Source organism: Tamandua tetradactyla, chromosome 7 (genome assembly GCF_023851605.1).
Source record: "Tamandua tetradactyla isolate mTamTet1 chromosome 7, mTamTet1.pri, whole genome shotgun sequence".
Classification (NCBI taxonomy): domain Eukaryota; kingdom Metazoa; phylum Chordata; class Mammalia; order Pilosa; family Myrmecophagidae; genus Tamandua; species Tamandua tetradactyla.
This window is the reverse complement of record NC_135333.1, coordinates 69,528,979-69,547,454: the sequence shown is the minus strand read 5'-3', so window position 1 is coordinate 69,547,454 and position 18,476 is coordinate 69,528,979. Positions and strand designations below refer to the sequence as shown.

General features: G+C 41.0%; 1 protein-coding gene across 8 annotated transcripts in view; it reads right to left on the bottom strand.

Moving 5' to 3' along the window:
- Positions 1-1,385: 1,385 nt before the first annotated feature.
- The window catches only part of PEX5 (peroxisomal biogenesis factor 5), a 24,332-nt gene continuing 7,241 nt past the window's right edge, over positions 1,386-18,476 (bottom strand). For 2 of the 8 annotated variants that reach the window (XM_077169933.1, XM_077169925.1), the window contains exons 6-16: positions 13,376-13,484; positions 12,763-12,853; positions 12,264-12,374; positions 11,922-12,014; positions 11,425-11,544; positions 4,896-5,039; positions 4,619-4,689; positions 4,022-4,234; positions 3,516-3,681; positions 3,021-3,178; positions 1,386-2,832 (exon numbers count right to left, since the gene is read on the bottom strand). In XM_077169933.1, the coding sequence (XP_077026048.1) occupies positions 2,631-2,832; positions 3,021-3,178; positions 3,516-3,681; positions 4,022-4,234; positions 4,619-4,689; positions 4,896-5,039; positions 11,425-11,544; positions 11,922-12,014; positions 12,264-12,374; positions 12,763-12,853; positions 13,376-13,484 (1,478 nt within the window). In that variant the 3' untranslated portion in view covers positions 1,386-2,630. The remainder of the gene's footprint in view (positions 2,833-3,020; positions 3,179-3,515; positions 3,682-4,021; positions 4,235-4,618; positions 4,690-4,895; positions 5,040-11,424; positions 11,545-11,921; positions 12,015-12,263; positions 12,375-12,762; positions 12,854-13,375; positions 13,485-18,476) is intronic. The other 6 variants (XM_077169927.1, XM_077169928.1, XM_077169926.1 and 3 more) reach the window with 6 other exon arrangements.

Sequence of the window (18,476 nt, the reverse complement as noted above, 5' to 3'; positions counted from 1 at the left end):
CAAGCCCTATTCTATTCGCTAGTACATCCTGCCCCGTTTTGATTTCTCCACAGCACTTAGAACCAGCTGAAATCATCTTTTTATAACCAGTTTATTCTGTCTTCTCCAACTCCCAGGGAAGCCCTGAGAGTAGAAACTTTGTCTACCTTGTGAGTTGTATCCCAGGTGCCTCGACTAGTGCTCCGTAAGTATTGGCTGAACTTGATTTTGGATCAAAAGAGGTACCTGGCACTGACCAAGCAAGTAAAGCATCTTCTTGGATGCCTTTTATGCTACCAAAAGCAGGTGAAGCAGAAAACCCTGGAGTTTCCATTTACACCAGAAGTTAGCTCAACTCTCAAGCCGCCATTTACTGGCAAAGCTTTATTCCTTCTTTTATCTACATAGTGTGGAAATTGCTGCCTGGACATGCCCAGCCTCTCCCAGGTGGGGTTTTGCTCCACTCGCCCTTGGAAGCCCAGGACAAAGCCTGCCCCATGATCATGCAGGGGCCAGCAGATGCCACCGCTGCCTCCCACGTCTCCCCACTTGGTGTTCTGTTTATTTTATTTTCTATAAGAAGTTATGAAGAAGAGGAGAAAAGTCACCCGTAATCTCCACTTTTAGAACAATGGCACATTCTCTTATACTCTTTCCAAAGCATTTCTTCCTTGAGATAATCCATAGTTTACTAACCATTTCTTTTCTCATTGTTAACATTTAATGTCATTAGAAATCATTCCATAAATATAAACAGCTACATAATATTTCATTATCTGGACAAATAATTTACTGAACCAATTTTCTTTTAGATATTTTTTTCCATTTCTAACGTGGCCATGAACATCTATCTCCAAGTTTAACTATTTGTTCGTATGCTAAAATTTTCCCCCAGGATTCATACCCAGAAGGGCATTATTAGATCAATAATTAACAATATTTTTTAAAGTTCTTAATATTGCTCCTGATAAATTCAGGCTGAGCCAGATGAAAACCTTTAGAAGCCCTAAGGACTGAAAAAACTATCAAAGTCCTCCCATGTAATTCATAATAAAACATCACCAAGCTGTTACATAGCACCCTGTATGTTCCTTTGTAGTAGTAATACAAGTGTAAAAACTTTACATGGTTATTAAACCTGGCTCTTCTGTTGGACTTCAAGCCCCGTAAACACAGGGACCTTGTTCATCTTATCCCTACTTACAGCACATATTAGTTGTTCAACAATAACTAGAAAGATAGATTGATAAATAACACACAAACCATTAAGAATTTGAAAAAATCAAGAAGGAAAAGGAAAACTGTTGGATATCGATCCTTCAAAGGCAAACCTACCTCCCGCCACCCCAACTTCACAACCAGCAGCAGAACTCATGGCCACATCCGTTCCATTTATTCTTCATACAAATATTTTACAGTTTATTTTTAAATCATATACACATATTCATACAAAGAAAAATAAATTTCAGGATGGAACCTTGGGGCCATGGTACTTTTAAAAAAATTTCTCTGTCAGCTACTGAAGACAAGGCATGGGGTTTAGCAGTCATTTCTGGAGGTTAATGTATCTCTCCACACAAGGGATGGATGAGAAGAATCCAAGCTGCTCCTCATCTTCCCTCATCTTCACCTTGTAGAGGTAATGGTGCAAGGGGAATTTTTGACACTGTCCCCTAGAAACATTTCAAGAAGTACAGCAAGGCTTATAGTAACACCAAAACCCTTCTTTGCTAGGATTTTGGAAGAACTGCAACTTCTGAACCAACTTGCCAGAAGAGGGAGCTCAATTCCTACTCACAGAGGAGGAAGGATTGCTGCCTCACTCCCCACACTCCTCACCCCATTTGCTCTGTTCTTCCACCAAAGCTCCTAAAATGGAGCCCTTGAACTGATCCCTCGGTCCCCTTTAGGTTCATTCCACAAAATGAGTGTTCCTCCTATACGACACCCAAACTCCACAGCAAGTGACCATGACTCCTTGAGGACCCACCCTAAGCTCCTGAGGACACCTACAATAATGACATCAGCATCACTTCATGCAGCATCGTGCTGACAGGGAACCCAAGTTCACAGCCAGGAGAGGTCCAAGAATAAGAACTATGAGCACCCCTACCAACCAACACTCAGCTTTACTGGGTCCAATCAACATTTAAATCAGTCAGGCCAACTCCCTGACAGATTCCACCAGATATAATCATCTTTAGAGATGTATGGTAGAAGAACTTCCTACACACAATTTGCCCAATGAAGCTAAACTATTCTTAATTCTCAGTAAATGTGGAGGATGGGATGGACACTACAAATGTGGGAGGCCCTATCAAAAATGGCAGCTGACAACAACAGTTACCCTACACGTTTGGGTCCTACCCGAAAAGCAGCACCGAGAAAGGGCACGATGAGCAGAGAGATCTGTAGCTGGCTGTACAGCCCTTGAAGTACCAAGGGATTCAGGGACAACACAGCTCATTTTCCTACCATTGCGTAGGTTCAAGAACACAGACTGTCTGCCCCTACCCTGAGGCAGCTCCTGAGAGGCCCAACCGCTTATGGTCATCAGCCCACCCCCTTGGTAGGCCCGTTTGGGGAGAGGGAGTCATGTCGAGAGCGGGGACCCCTTCAGGCGAACATTCACAGGGCAGCCCATCCCACTGTCACTGGTGCAGACCAAATATAGACAGGAGGGTGGGCAGATCCCGGGCATCAGCCGCCCCATAGGCATCACTCTGGCCCAACATAGACAATGCCAGACGCAGGGTACTCCAGATGTTCTCCGACATGGCACCCCCTTCACCCCGAGGGCCCCGGCTTTTCCTCTGCATATTGAGGGCCTCCAGAAAGTGTTCCACAGCCTCCCTATAGGAAAAAAAGGGTTGCATGCTGAGAGCCAGTGAACAGAACAACAAGGGTAGGAGACAGATCAGTGGGAAGGTGGAGGGGGAAGGCTGGGGCTGAGGAGTCTAGCGACAGCATCAGAGTGTGAGGAGGCAGGGCCGAAGGCAGGGAGAAAGTTCCCTCATTCATCCCTCAACAAATACTCTCACCGATGAGCCCCGAGGTTGATGCAGCTGATGCCCAGGTTATAGCGGGACCGGATGTAGCCAGGCTGCAGCTCAAGCGCCCGGCGGTATGCAGCCACTGCCTCTTCACTCTGGTTTCCATTGGCCAGGGTGGCCCCCAACTTATTCCACAGCAAATAGTCCTGGGGTAGGAATGGACAAGGGTGCGAACATGAGCTGAGCCCAGACCACTCCTCCCTCTGCTCCACTACTCTCTTTTGCTGTCATGTGTTACTATTCCACTCCTTTCTCCTCACAGTTCACTGTATGGCCCCAATGGAACCACCCATCCTATGCAGACTTCTTCACATCCAGGGGACCTTTGCCCCAACCCCCACCCCCTTGTTTTCCAAATCTTCCCAAGGCAGTCACAGTGCATGGGACATTGTAATGAAGTTTCCCATGACTCCACAAGTTCTAATAAATGATTCTTTAATAGAGTATAGTCATATCCCATCATCATTCCTCCCCAAGACTCACATTGGGACGAACACTGAGGGCAGCTGTGAAACAGTCCACGGCCTTGTCATACTCCCCACTCAAGTTGAAAAGGACTCCCAAACCACACTGCACATCAGGGTCAATGGACGTAGGGTCCAGGCGCACTGCTGCCAGGAAAAGCTCTTTCACTTCAAGAAACTGGGAACTGGATGAGGAGGAAAAATTCCAGAAAAAGTAAGGAGATAGGTATATCTATATTTCCATCCCCCCAAATAATTCCTTAATTAGTGAACCACATTCCCAAGAATTATCAATCTATCAGCCTTCCCTCCTACTCCCAAATTCCAATCTAGAAACTAGATTGGTTTTTCTGCTACACCCCAGCACTGCACTGTAGAATAGAGAACTCCTTCAAATCGATCCCGGGCTTCCCACGCCACTCTTGGGTCTCTGAGTCTCAGTCTATCCAAATTTCAAAAATTAAGGGCATCCTCCCACTGGAATGCAGGTTACCATCTCTCAACCCAGGAACTCGTCACACTCACTCTGACAACAGAGAGCCCAGGACACGCTTGCTGGGGCCCAGGCCTGCCTCACCAGCACCCTCTTCCCCAGGGGCCACTAGATGGGCATAGGCAGGTGTGTAGCGCAGCCAGTCTCGCAGGGTTTCACAGGCCTGTCGCTGCAGGGACTCGTTGGTAAAGCTCACAGCCAGTGCCATCAGTGCTATCCGGTTATCCGGCTTCAGCTCCAGACACCTGTTTGAACCAGGATGGACATACCTGGTATCAGCAATGACACTATCACCCACCAGCACCCTGGGCTCCCCCCAAGTTTTGACATGTTGAGCCAGCATGGCCACACCTGTCCAGGCCCCTCAAATTTGGCATGTGATTACATGTCTGAGAAAAGGAAAGTTTTACCAACCCAAAAATAGCTAGGGCCCCACAGATGAAATAAAAAACTGCCTAAGGAATGGTGCCAGTTATCTCCAACTTACTCAAAACCTCACAGTCGTCATGAGAAAACATCCTAGCTAGTGGCCAGAAAGAAGACAAAAATCTGAGTTTAGAATCCTATGATGTTACAGGCTATTTGTGGAGCCCCAGAACCACCCCCACCCCACTTTTCATGGTACTGACCTCCGTAGTGCACTGATGGCTAACAGTTCCTGTTCATTCTCTGCCTGGGTGGTACCCAGATACTGCCAAGCCTAGAGAGAAGTTGGAAGATTCCATCATCCTTGTATTCACCTTTCCATCCTTCCTTCCTTGGGCTCCCCCATTTACCATCTCACTTCCATTCCCCATCCTGGGGGGCCATCAACCAGGCTCCAACCCATCTGCACTGCCCTCTTTAAGGCATCCCTCTAAACTGGAGGAAGTAATCTCCAGTCTGAAGTCAGAACGAGTCACTCACTTCCATGTGCTTAGGATCTTGCTGCACAGCTGCCTCAAAAAGTAGCACAGCGTTAGGCAGGTCCCCCTCCTGAAGGCGCCGCAGCCCTTCATCAAAAGGCTGGGGGTGGTCACGCAGGGGGTTCTCCTCCTCAAACTGGTAGCCCTACAAGGAAGAGAAGCAAGTGAGAAACCCTCTCAGAGAAAGCTATCACAGTCAGAGCAGCAGGTAAGTGAGGATGACAATCAAGGCATATGGTGAGAAGAAAGAAGTTGAAGGCCTCCAAAAAGGTACTTGAATTACATGTAGCAAATTCTCCGTTATAAAGTAAAATTGCCAATATTATGCTCACACTGCCATCTCCTGTTTACGACAAGTAGAAAGCTAAGCAAGTCTACACACCCTGGTCCATACTGAGAATAAGCTTATTTTAGTTTTGCTAACCCAACCCCTGTCCTAGGCTATTCAATTTCAATCAAATAAATCCTTCTGCATTCAACCTCAACAATGTCCAACATAAATGCATGCCTTAAGTCATCATTTAAGAAATGGATATTATTATCATCTATAACACATTTCCTCACAAAAGTAGTTCCTGTCTTTCAGAGCTGCTGAGATCAACAAATGAGAATATACACCAAACCCCACCAAAAAGCTTAAAATACTATTCAGAAATAGGGATTATCCTCATTGCTCTATATAATTCTTTAATATGTAATGGAACTGAGCTATGTTCCAGTAGCCTTGATTCTTAAAGATGACCATATAATGATATAGCTTTTACAATATGACTATGTGATTGTTAAAACCTTGTGCCTGATGCTTGTTTTATCTAGGGTATAGACAGGTGAGTAAAAAATATGTAGAAAAAATAAACAGACAATAGGGGGAACAAAGCTTAAAATAAACTGAGTAGATGGAAATACTAGTGGTCAATGGGGGGGTAAAGGGCATGGTATGTATGACTTTTTTCTTTTTATTTCTTTTTCTGGAGTGATGCAAATGTTCTAAAAAATGATCACAGTGATGAATACACAACTATGTGATGATACTGTGGGACAGTGATTGTACACTATGTATGGATTGTTTGTATATTAAGATTTATCAATAAAAATAAAAATAAAAAAGATTGCATTGGGTGTGTACATCAATCAGGGGAGAAATGACATCTCTAATACTTTGGTCTTCCCATCCATGGACATAGACTATGTCTCCATCAGGTCTTCTTTAATTTCCTTCTGCAATGTTTCACAAGTTTCAGTGTAAAATCTTGTGTACTTTTAATGAAATTATGTCCTAGATAATGTATTTTTTGAACCTATTGTAAATGGCATTTTTAAAAAATTTTCATCTTTCAGTTGCGTGCTGCAAGTATAAAGAAATACAACTGATCATCTGTATACTGACTTTATATAACAAGGCCTTGCTAAATTCTCTCATTACATACAATAGTTTGCAGAGTCCTTGGGTTTTCTATAAACACAATCATGTAATTTATGAATAAAAACAGTTTTTGCTAAATATATATATATGTAAGTATATTTATATGTATATGTAATGGACTGTATATGACAGCCAGGAGTGATCCAAATGCTCTTCAGATGTCTTCAAGTAGACATGGCAACAAACCACTGCCATCATTTTACTTAGGGTTCTCTAAGCAGCCTCCTGCCCATGCTATCTACCCTCCTTAAGATCTCATCAATTGCTAATCAGAGAAGAATTTTTCAAAATTAGAATATTTGCATAGACAGGGAAAGAATACTCCGGAGGAAGCCTCAGCAACCCACAGCACGCAAGACAAGCTTGGCATTGCCACTGCAGCCTGAAAAGCCTAATCTAAGCCAATCAATATGTTTGACCCATAGTCTGGTCCACTCCAAAACTTCACAGGATCATAATCAGAAAAAGGTTCACTGCTCAGAATCTATGGCATCACAGAAGATTCTTATGGTAATTGTGGTAGGAGGTAGTCTTAGGCCAGCCTGCCGCCTCTCCCTAGGACCCACAAAAACATCCTGTGCTCAATACCAGGTATATCAGTCTGGCAGGATAAATCACAAATCCCTAGTAGAAGGGAGCTCTGGTACATTCCTTCCTCTGCTGCCCCAAGCATATTTATCAGAGACAGTCTGACTCTGGCGGGCATGCTTTACAACATCCAGCTCACACCCTGGAGGTTTAGCTGTCCCTGATGGGGAGGGAGAAGGTTCCTCCACTGCAGCAGCACATAGACACAGAGAGGGGTGCTGTGGGGAGAACATCTCCCTGCATCAGCCACGGATCGACACCCATTAGCTATGGGAAACTGATGCCCACTAGCGAAGTTGACCTTGTTCTCACTCTTTTCTGTGTGAGTAAAATGTCTTCCCACCAGAGCCTCTGTGACTGGTGTTTTGCTGGTGACTCTGACACCTGTACTGGAGTGGGTTAACACCTCTTTAAGTGTTTCTCCTTCTGACCAACAGTAATAGCCTACTATATGTGCTTGAGCTATAAGTTGCCTTATAACTAAGTCGCCTCTGAAAAACTAAGGACTATCAATAAAAAATAATGCATTCAAAGAGACCCATGGATTTTATCTGATAATTGGAATCAGACTTACGTTAAAAACAAAAAATATATATTATTGAATATAATTTAGAATTAGTTCAAATAAAGCCAGAGGGACTCTGAATTGCAATTTATTAGGGAGTAATAAAGTATAATACGTTTTTGTGGGACATTAACGGAAGTGTTTCTAGTCATAATTTTTCAATATCCAAAGGTATCAATGATATCAAATAGGGTTCAAGAATCTAAAAACAATGCTAGTTATAAGTCCATAATTAAAAAATGTATCCCACCCAGCATGTCATAAGTATGGGAGAAATAAACACTAAGAGAAAAGACTGCTTATATGAAATTAGTACTATATTTAGTATTATGTTGTAAATGTAATCAGTACTATATTTTCAAAAGCATGGAAATTTTTATCTATAACTTATAACTTGCCATTTGTAAGCCAATGGGAACTATGAAATTTGTCAAATTGTTAATATAAATAAAAGTGTTAATTCCAGGCATTTCCTCTAGTTCTTCCTCATCAGAATTCAATAAAAGAAATCCATGTTATGGCAAAACATAGGCAAGGTCACAAGACGTTAAATTCTCTTTTCTATCATATCACAGAATAATTCTTAGAAAGAAAAAAAAAAAACAGAAATTCAAGCCAGAATAATAATAAGATCATATTTTTCCTAACTCTAAGTATTTGCATGGGCTCTCAAATCCTAGCTTTTTTTTTAAGTTGTCATGAACTTCATTCTTTGCTGTCTTTTAACAGCTCCATTATGGCAAGAGCTCTCTCAATCATCCTGCTTTGCATCTCAGGCTCTGGTTCTGGCCCCAGATTCCTTTTCCAACCAGATCTGAGCTGAGATAAAGGCATTGCTACTCATCTGCCCAGCTCCTGTTTTGCCTCTTTTCAAAACTGAGCAATTTTCTCCTTTCTCCCTCATGCTCAATTCAGGAGCTCAGTTATTAACCATATCCACAAGTACCCTACAATCCACAAGTAGATTTGTTTTTATAGTGAGAACCCTGATATACCATATGTTAACAAGTTAACAGCACACACTACATGCAAAACTACGTCATCTGTCACCACTGGCTGCTGGGCAGTTTTCCTAATATTTAAGGCATTAAATATAATTCTTTGAAAACCTTAAATAGGGGTAGGTGGCTAGTATCTAGCGAAAGAGAGCAGAACTTAAAAATAATTAGTTAAAAGTGAGTGTCCTTCAGGAAGCATCTGCTGGACCTTGTGTTAGGCAATGGTTTCTTAAACTTTACACCAAAAGCACAAGTAACAAAAGAAAACATTAATAATGGGACATCATTAACATTTAAATTTTGTACATCAAAGGACTTCATCAAGAAAGCAAAAAGATCACCTACAAAATGTGGAAAAATACTTGGAAGCCATATATATGATAAGGGCTTAATTCCTAGAATCTATAAAGAAATGCTACAACTCAACAACAGAAAGATAAATGACCCAATCAAAAAATGGTCAAAACATTTAGATATTTTTCAAAGAAGATATACAAATGGCCAAACAGCATATGAAAAGATGCTCAACATCTTTACAGGGAAATGCAACTCAAAACCACAATGAGATAACACTTCACACTCACTAGAGTAACTACTATTAAAAATAATAAATAAAAAAACAAGTATCAGAGAGGATGTTAAGAAATAGGAATACTCATTCATTGTTGGTGGGAATGTAAAATAGTGCAACAGCTGTGAAAAACAGTTTGGTGGTTCCTCAGAAAGCTAAGTACAGAATTATCATATGACTCAGCAACCGCATTTTTTAGTATATACCCCAAAAAAATGAGAGCAGAAACTTGAACAGATACTTGCACACTTATGTTCACAGTGGGCATTATTCACAATTGCCAAAAGACAGAAGCAACCCAAGTGTCCATCAAGCAATGACTGGATAAGCAAAATGCGGTATATATACATACAATGGAATATTACGCTGCCATGAAAGGAATGAGGCTCTGATACATGCAACTATATGGATGACCCCTGAAGACATCATGTTGAATGAAATAAGCCAGACACAAAAGTATAAATACTGTATGATCTCACCAATACAAAACAATTAGAATAAGCAAATTCATATGGTCAGAAATTAGGATACAGTTTACCAGGGGTTGGGAAGTGTTCTAATTTGCTAGCTGTTGGAATGCAATATAGCAGAAATGGAATGACTTTTACAAGGGGAATTTAATAACTTGATAGTTTACAGTTCAAAGGTCAAGGAAATGTCCTAATTAAAGCAAGCCTATAGAAATGTCCAATCTAAGGCATCCAGGGAAAGATACCTTGGTTCAAGAAGGCTGATAAAGTTCAGGGTTTCTCTCTCAAGTGAGCAGGCACATGGTGAACACAGTCACAGTTTCTCTCTCAGCTGGAAGGGCACATGGCAAGCACAACAACAACTGCTAGCTTTCTCTCCTGGCTTCCTGTTTCATGAAGCTCCCCAGGAAGTGTTTTCCTTCATCTCCAAAGCGCTGGCTGATGGACTCTCTGCTTTGTGATGCTGCGGCCTTCTTTGCTCTCTCTAAAGCTCTCATTCTCCAAAATATTCCCTCTTTCATAGGACTCCAGTAAACCAATCAAGACCCACCCAAATGGGTGGAGACATATCTCCCCTAATCCAGCTTAAACCACCACTCTTGATTGGGTTGCATCTCCAGGGAGAGGATCTAATTACAGATTCAAACATACAGTATTGAATAGGGATTATTTTGCCTTTACAAAATGGGATTTTGATTAAAACATGGCTTTTCTAGGGGACAAACATCCTTTCAAACCAACACAGGAGGGTCAGGGAAGGGGGAGCTAAAGTGTAATTGGTACAGAATTTCTATTGCAGGTGATGGAAAAGAGGTGGTAATGGATGATGGTGATGGTTGAACAACACTGTAAATGCAACTCACTAAATTATATATCTGAATGTGGTTAAAGGGAGAAATTGTAGGTGGTATCTGTATTACTAAAATGAAAAATTTAAAAAAAAAGTAAAAGGATGGAAAAAGTGATACCACATGCTAATAATCTTAACAGAAAGAAAGCCAGAGTGGCTAGCTATATCACTATTAGACAAAGCAGACTTCAGAATGGAGAATAATACTAGGGATAGACAAAGTTAACTCATAATGATAAAAGAGTTAATTCATCAACAGGACATAACAATCCTAAATGTTAAGGCACCTAATAATAGAATTTCAAAATTATGATGCAAAAACTGACAAAACTGAAAGAAGAACAGACAAATACATAATTACAGTCAGAGATATCCACATCCTCTCTTCATAATTGATAGAATTTGTAGTCAGAAAATTAGTAAGTATATGTAAGACTTGAGCAACACTATCAACCAAGCTGAACTGACTGACATTTTAGAACATTTCACCTAATAACAGCGGAATATACTCCCTTTTCAAGGGCACACAGAAAATTTACAAGAAAGACCTTATCTCTGGACTATAAAGCCAGTATCAATACAATTTTGGAAATGCTAGTAAGGATGTTAATAGTGCTTAAATGACTAAACAACTGTACCCAGAAGACGACCACCAAGTCTGGGCTAAGCGGAGTCTCTAAGTCTAATTCCATAGACCTCTGCTCTTATCCTTGCTCAGTTAACTGTATATGCTTAAAGAGAAGGCAAAGTTGTTTAAGAGAAATAATGTTTCTCTTAAGAGAAGCCTTACAGCACAAGTCCTCATAATCATTCTCAGAATATAGGGATTATTTTAATTATTTCATTTTGAACAGCAGGATAGTTGAAACAAAACATTCAGATCCTTTGTCCATAACCAAAACTGGTTCAATAGGAATCCAAGGTGTATATAGCTTTTGCATTCTCTAATGAACCGTTAGTTTAAAAAAAAAAAACAAAAACAAAAAAGTGAGTACCCTTCAAATATAGAATTAAGGAGACCATAAAAGAAGGAAATCATGAGACCTGAGAAACTAGAAGTCTTACCTTATCATAAGAAGCAGACGTGAGGTCATCATAGTCTGAAAGCCAGGGGTGAGCCTCAGCATCCCGTTTTGCCATCTCCTCCAACTCTGCCTGCAACTTGTCCCAGAAATCGACATCAGACTGTAAGGAAGGGAAGGCAGATGGAAAAGGAAGACTCACTATGACCACCCCCCACCCCCAACCACCCTAAGCCCCACTAGGATGGACTCCTCAGGGCAGCAGTTCTTAAATTTCAATGTGTCTACAAATTATATGAAGACTTTTTTAAAATGCAGATTCCCAAATCCTACTCCCAGAGTTTCTGATTCAGTCATCTAACGTGATGCCCAGGAATCTGTATTTTTAAAAGGCATCCACACCAACCCCTGGCATTTCTGCCTCAAATGATGCAGGAACATTATGAAATACAATGTTTGCCATATGTGATATTAACACACCACTTTCTCTAAACAAGTTTTTCCTCTTGGAGTGCCTGCTCCTGTACTATCTACTCTCACCTCTATAGCTGACTTGGCTCGTTCAAACTCCGTATCAAGGGCAGAGGTACTTGCTGGTCTTGTAAACTGGTCAACCCAGGCATCTGAGGTACCCTGTGACAAAGAAAGCTGTTCAATACCACCATCACCAACTTTCTACCCACTGAACACCAACTAAACATACACTAAACACCACCAACCTGGACACTTCTCAGAAGAAAGACATTCTCAGGTCTCTTTCCCACCCACTCCAGACCTGGATGCTACCAAGAAAAGCTGACAACAATCCCTTCCCCACACTGAACCCATGACCTGGGGCACCAACTGGCTCTGTAGTGGGACCAGGATGTGACAGTATCCTACCTGCTGCTGTATAAACTCTGCTGCCCACTGTTCTGCCTGATCTCGGCCCGACCCTGCACCGGACTCCAGAGACACTTGCCCCTCGCCAATCTGCCGCACGAATTTCAGGAACTGGGGCACAGAGACACATATGGGCCACTTGGGAGAGGACTTCCAGATGTCCACTCTTTTCCTTGCCCAAGAAGACCCTGCACTCTCCCCTCCCCCTGACCATTTCTAGCTGCAGACAAGATATGCTAAAGATCCTGAAAAAGGCAGATAACAAAAAGAAATTTCTAGCTCTATAGACATAAGACACCAGAAAAGAGAAAGGGGTTAGTAAGCAATAAAATTAGGGAAAGAATATTGGAAAAGAGAAGCAGGATCCTAAACCTCAATTCTCCCGAAAGAAAGGAAAAGACTTAGTATATTATTTCCTCTCTTTAAACTTAACGGGGGTAAGAGAAGCAAGACTCTTGCCTCCCAAGACTGTTCAAAGAAGCAGTGGGATGTGGCTCACCTCAGAGTTAGCCAATTTGGGATCATCCACCTTGGCCACAAAATCACTGGCCGTGTGCTGCAGATCCTCCTCAGGATGATATTCATCGTACCTGGGACAGGAAGAACAATCTAATTTATACATTAATCTGCTACCATGTGCCCCTTACTATTCCCCACTCCTAGCCTATGACAAGTACAGTTTCTGGGGGGAGAAAAGAGGGCAACACCTCTCCACTCTTGCTGAGGCCTACAAAGTCTTATTTACATTAAAAGAAAGGCATTTGGGGAATGGGAAAATACTGGCTACATCCTTTGACTACCTCCTTTCCCAAGCATATCTTTGGAAAGAGAAGGAATAGACTGTAGCAAGCCCAAAATGAGAAAGGGAAAGCGGTGCATAAAATCACGTACCCCTTTTAGTACATATATTTTAGTAGGCTATAGTTAGGATTCTTGACTACATTTGAGACATGAATTGATAGGGTGGATAATACAAGTGGAAATCTTAAAGAATAAAACAGAAAAGGGACTGCAAGTTGGTTTTAGAATGTGGATGGAGAAGGTTGTGGGAGGCTGGGAAAACCATCCAATACTCCTTTCACAGGGACCCAAAAAGAAACAGCTGAACTCACCAGCGATCAGTGGCCGCTGTTCCCTCAGGCTCTCCCAGCCATAGCTTCTCCTCAGACTGTTCCAGATATTCCTCAGCCCAGCGGGCAGGGGACACAGACAAGGAGTCTGCTAGGAGCAAAGAGTTGGGGAAATCACAAAGGGTTCAGTGAGGGATCACGGAAAGGGGGAGTACTGCAAATACTGACCCTCTCAACCACACCAAATCAGAGGAAACCCTGGTGACAATCTCAAAGATCCCTTGTCAAAAGAAACTGCAACTAAATCATCAACATCCTCTTCAATATCATACCCATTCCTAAGGAACCTAGGGCAGAAGTTAACTGTGAGTTGGGAATAGGAGACCACATAAGAAGGATCAGGAAAGGATCAAGGACCAAACCCTTTCTCTTGAAACACAGAAACCTCAATAAGAAACAGCAAGCACTGGGGCTCATCTTCCTCAAAGGTACTGCAGGGATCCAGTCAAGAGCTAAGGGAGAGCAGAAGAGCTCCCATCCCTGATCGGAACCTCTAGTCTCTACTAAGACTTCAATCCTTCCCAACAAAGGAGTTTCATTTCTCTTTAAAATGTCTACAAAGAGAATCTGAGAGGCAGAATATTAGGTTTAAAATTAAAGATACATGGGTCTACTCTTCCCACTGGATGTTTGGTTTTGCTTACAAACTTAAAACTATAAAATGTATATCAAACCAAAGTATACTTCTGCATTAATTTCTACATATGAATACAGATATAACAACTAGCCAGACCAAGCTTTAGAACATCTATAATAGTTCCCTGGTACCTCCCATTCCCCTTCCCAATCAATACCCATCCACTGACACTCCCAGTCAATACCCATCCACTGATACTCCCCAGAGGTAATCGCTATTCTGACTTTGTCACTTTTGATTAGTTTTAACTGGCTAGACCTTAAAGTCTAATTCTAGAAATTGTCTTAGACACTCTAGTAACAAAGGGCACTGTGGCAACATCAGAATAAACATATCAAGGCCACAGACTGAATGACATTGTTGAAATGTTTCTCAACCTCCAGACTTTACCCTTCAGTACACTGGGGCCAGGAAAATGAGCAATGAGACCTACTACTGAAAGGAGTCCTAAGGAATGAGTAAACACAGACAGGGCATAAGCCAGTAGTGCTTTATCCTTCTGCCTGTGTCCATTTCTCCAGAAAGTAAAATGGCCATCCTGTCTTCGTCCCCAATTTGAAGATGTGACTGTTGTTATTAACACTGAGAAAGCAGATTCCCCCTGTATTAATATAAACAGAACTTTTTATTCCATTTAAACTGAGACTTTGCCTGAATAACTACAACAAAGTGATCTTAACATCTGAGAAAGTGATCTCAAAATCTGAAAAAACAAAGAATCAAGACCCTGAGAATACAGCTAATTGTAAATAATAAGTAATATATTACCAATATAATAAAAGATATGGTTGGCGGGTTGGTTTTTTTTGTTGTTGTTTTTTTCATGGAACCTGTCCTTTAATTTCAAGGGCTCTCAACATTTACATCCAGGTTCCCCTCAACAGTTCCTATAGGCAACATTCCTTTTTCCTTTGCCCCTACCAGACTGTTGGTTCAGGGTGGAGACGTAATAAGTAGTTACTTAATGCTTAAATGTGCTCGGTCCCATTCTGTTAAAAAAAAATTATTTCCTTCTTTACTCTCCAATCATTCCAGACTCTCAACTGCAGGTTTTTAAGAAACATATTCTAGCCACAAGTGATCCTCAAATTACAGTGAATGCTGTTTCTGTGAAACATTCCCTTCAAGGACAAGAAGCAACAAAAAACTACAAAGAACCTGGATTTTACAATATATGAGTCGGATTAGGAAGAAAATCTCAGAGCTGAGAAAAGTTATCCTTAAAAGCTTGGCATTTGGCTATTTTAGCCACAAGATGTAGAATTTTCTGGCAGTGGGAAACTGTTCCAACAAAGGAGTCAAAATAAAATAACCAAAGAAGAATACCACTTGAATTTCACAATAATATTTGAGAAATTCTGATTTGAGCAACTAAGGCCTAAGGTGGGGAAGGGTCTATCCTAGGTTAGTAGAATTAGAACCAACAACCTGAAACCAAATGTCTAATCAGAATGGTTGTCTCCAGATCTTATGTATTTATTCCTTCCAGGCATATATACCCCAATCTCAAAAGTCAAAAACTCAGAATACCATATCCCTATCCATGAAAGTTTCTGTATTTGCTGAAAAGCACTGTGGTAAAGAATGTAAGTTCTAGAGTCAGAACTAACTCTACTACTTAGTTGTTGTATATCTTCAGACAACTTTCTTAAACTCTCTAAATTCCCATTTCCCTATCTATAAGATAAAGATAATAATAACTACCTCATAGGGGTTGCTGTGAAGACCAAATATATACTTTATATTTTTTATATTTTAGATATATATATTATATATATAAAGCACATAATAACAAATATTAGCTATTATCATTTCTCTCTGCTAATGATAAAACTACACACCAAAAGGAGAAAATATCATAATAAGGCTGTTATTCCTTTTATCTCATAGCCTCTTTCTCTGCCACCTGGAGAAAGTCTATTGCCAATCATCCTCTGCTGCTGCTGCCTAATGCTCTTCCTAAAAAAAATGAAGATCTAGCTTTCACGATGATTACAAGAACCTCACATACCATGTTAGCCAAGTCTGTCTAAATTAAAATACTCATCACTAGAGCTGAGCAAGCATAAGAGAGAATTTTTTGGCCCATAATATTTTGAGTGGGGGGAATGTGATCAACAAATATGGTAGAGAGCTAGTAAATAGCCAGGAAGTGTCTGGAACAACTGCTGGGGGAACTTCCAAGACGGATGCACAGACGGCACACCAGTCTGGAACGCAAGGAAGGGACGAGTCACAGGGCAGAACTGTAAGTCTCCCACGCCATGGAGGCTGCCACCCCTCCCCCACTGGCATGGCAAGTTGTTTTGAAATTACTTTGGGAAAAAGCAGCAGTCCCTACTAGGACAAGGGAAGGTAGCCAAACCAAGCTCCAACTGCAGAATTAATTAAAAAATTCAGACTGCAGGGCAGGCCACAGTGGCTCAGCAGGCAGAGTTCTCACCTGCCATGCCAGAGATCCAAGTTCAATTCCTGGTGCCTGCCCATGTAAAAAAAAATTTTTTTAATTCAGACTGCTGAATGTAAGCTTCAAGCACAAATAAACTTAGAGCAAACTTGAAAGGAATCCGGAGGTTTCTCCCAGGCAGAGAGAAGGCAGGGTTGATGAGAAAAAATATAAAACAAACAAACAAACCGGCTTTTGGAATTGGCTAAGCCCAGAATACTGGCAAAGGGCTGTGGCCCAAGAAAAGGGACACACAGCATCAGGCGCCAACTCTGGCTCTTGATTGGCAAACCCAGAGGACTGGGGTCCAGCTCTGAAAACAATTTTATTTTTACATTTTAGCTGCCTGTTATTAAGCTGAAGGCATTCTAAGGTTTCGGCACAGCTCCAGGTAAGGACAGAGTTAAGGAATGTCTGAGAGATAAAGTAACTAGTCAGGTGAGGGTGATAATTCCCTAAAGGGCATATCTTTCCCAAGAAAAGCGGGGTATGTAGAGTCCAGCACAAGTGGCTACTCTCATTCAGACTCCAGGGCCTGGAAAACAGAAACGGTTTAGGCCCACCTTCTACCTCAGCCTCTGTTTCAACCAGACACTAGATGACCACAAAGAAGAATTCAACAGTTTGAAAAAACAAATGGCAGCACTTATGGGAATGAAAGGCACAACAGAAGAGATGAAAAGCACAATGGAGACATACAACAGCAGATTTGAAGAGGCAGATGAATTAGTAAACTAGAGGACAGGAAATCTGAAATCCTACACACAAAAGAACAGATATAGAAAAGAAAGGAAAAATAAGAGCAAGGTCTTATGGAATTGAATGACATGAAGCGCACAAATACATGTGTTAGGGGCATCCCAGAAGGAGAAGAGAACAGAAAAGAAGCAGAAAGCATAATTGAGGAAATAATTGCTGAAAATTTCCCAACTCTCATGAAAGACATAAAATTACAGACCCAAGAAGCACAGCATACCCTAAACAGAATAGAACTGAGTAGACCTACTCCAAGACACAAATAACATTGTCAAATTTCAAAGACAAAGAGAATTCTGAAAGCAGCAAGAGAAAAGCAATCTACCACATGCAAGGGAAGCTCCATAAGACTGAGCAAATTTCTCAGCAGAAACCGTGGAGGCAAGAAGTCAGTGGTATGATATATCTAGGATAATTAAAGAGAAAAATTGCCAACCAAGAGTACTACATACAGCAAAACTTTCCTTCAAAAATGAGGGAAAATTTTAAATGTTTTCAAACAGACATTGAGAGAGTCTGTGAACAATTCTGCTCTATAAGAAATACTGAAGGGAGCACTACAGGCAGATAGACAGGAGAAAGGATTGGAAAAGAGTATAGAAATGAAGACTATCAGTAAGGGTAAAAAGAGAATGCAATATTGTAAGTATAATGAACAAAGCTGAGAATGAGTATGGTTGAATGAGGATGGCTATGGGCATATATGAAATCAGCAGGAAAGACAGAGGATAAAAACTGGGACTGTAGCCCATGCACTTAACAAAAAAAAACAAAAAACAAATGGTGCTGCATAATGGGATACTCATATGGACAAAAGAATGGAATGTGACCCCCACCATACAGCATACAAAAAAAAAAAACTGGACCGTATAACTTAGCAAAACCTAGAGTGGACAATGATGGTGATTAAATGTACAAACATAAGTAAGTTTTTACATGAGGGAGAACGAATATCAACATTGCAAGGTGCTAAATATGGGATGGTATATGGAAAAATTACAATCAATGCAAACTAGAGTTTACAGTTAACAGTAACATTGTAATATGCTTCTATTAATTGTAACAAGGCAATATACCTAAGGTAAATGTCAACAAGAGGCGGATAAGGGAAGAGTATGGGATTCTTGGTATTATTGTTTCTCCTTTTCACTTTTTTATCCATTTTTTTTCTCCTTTCTTTGCAGGAGAAATAGAAATTTTCTCACATAGATTGTAGTGATGAATGTATAGCCATGTGATAATAC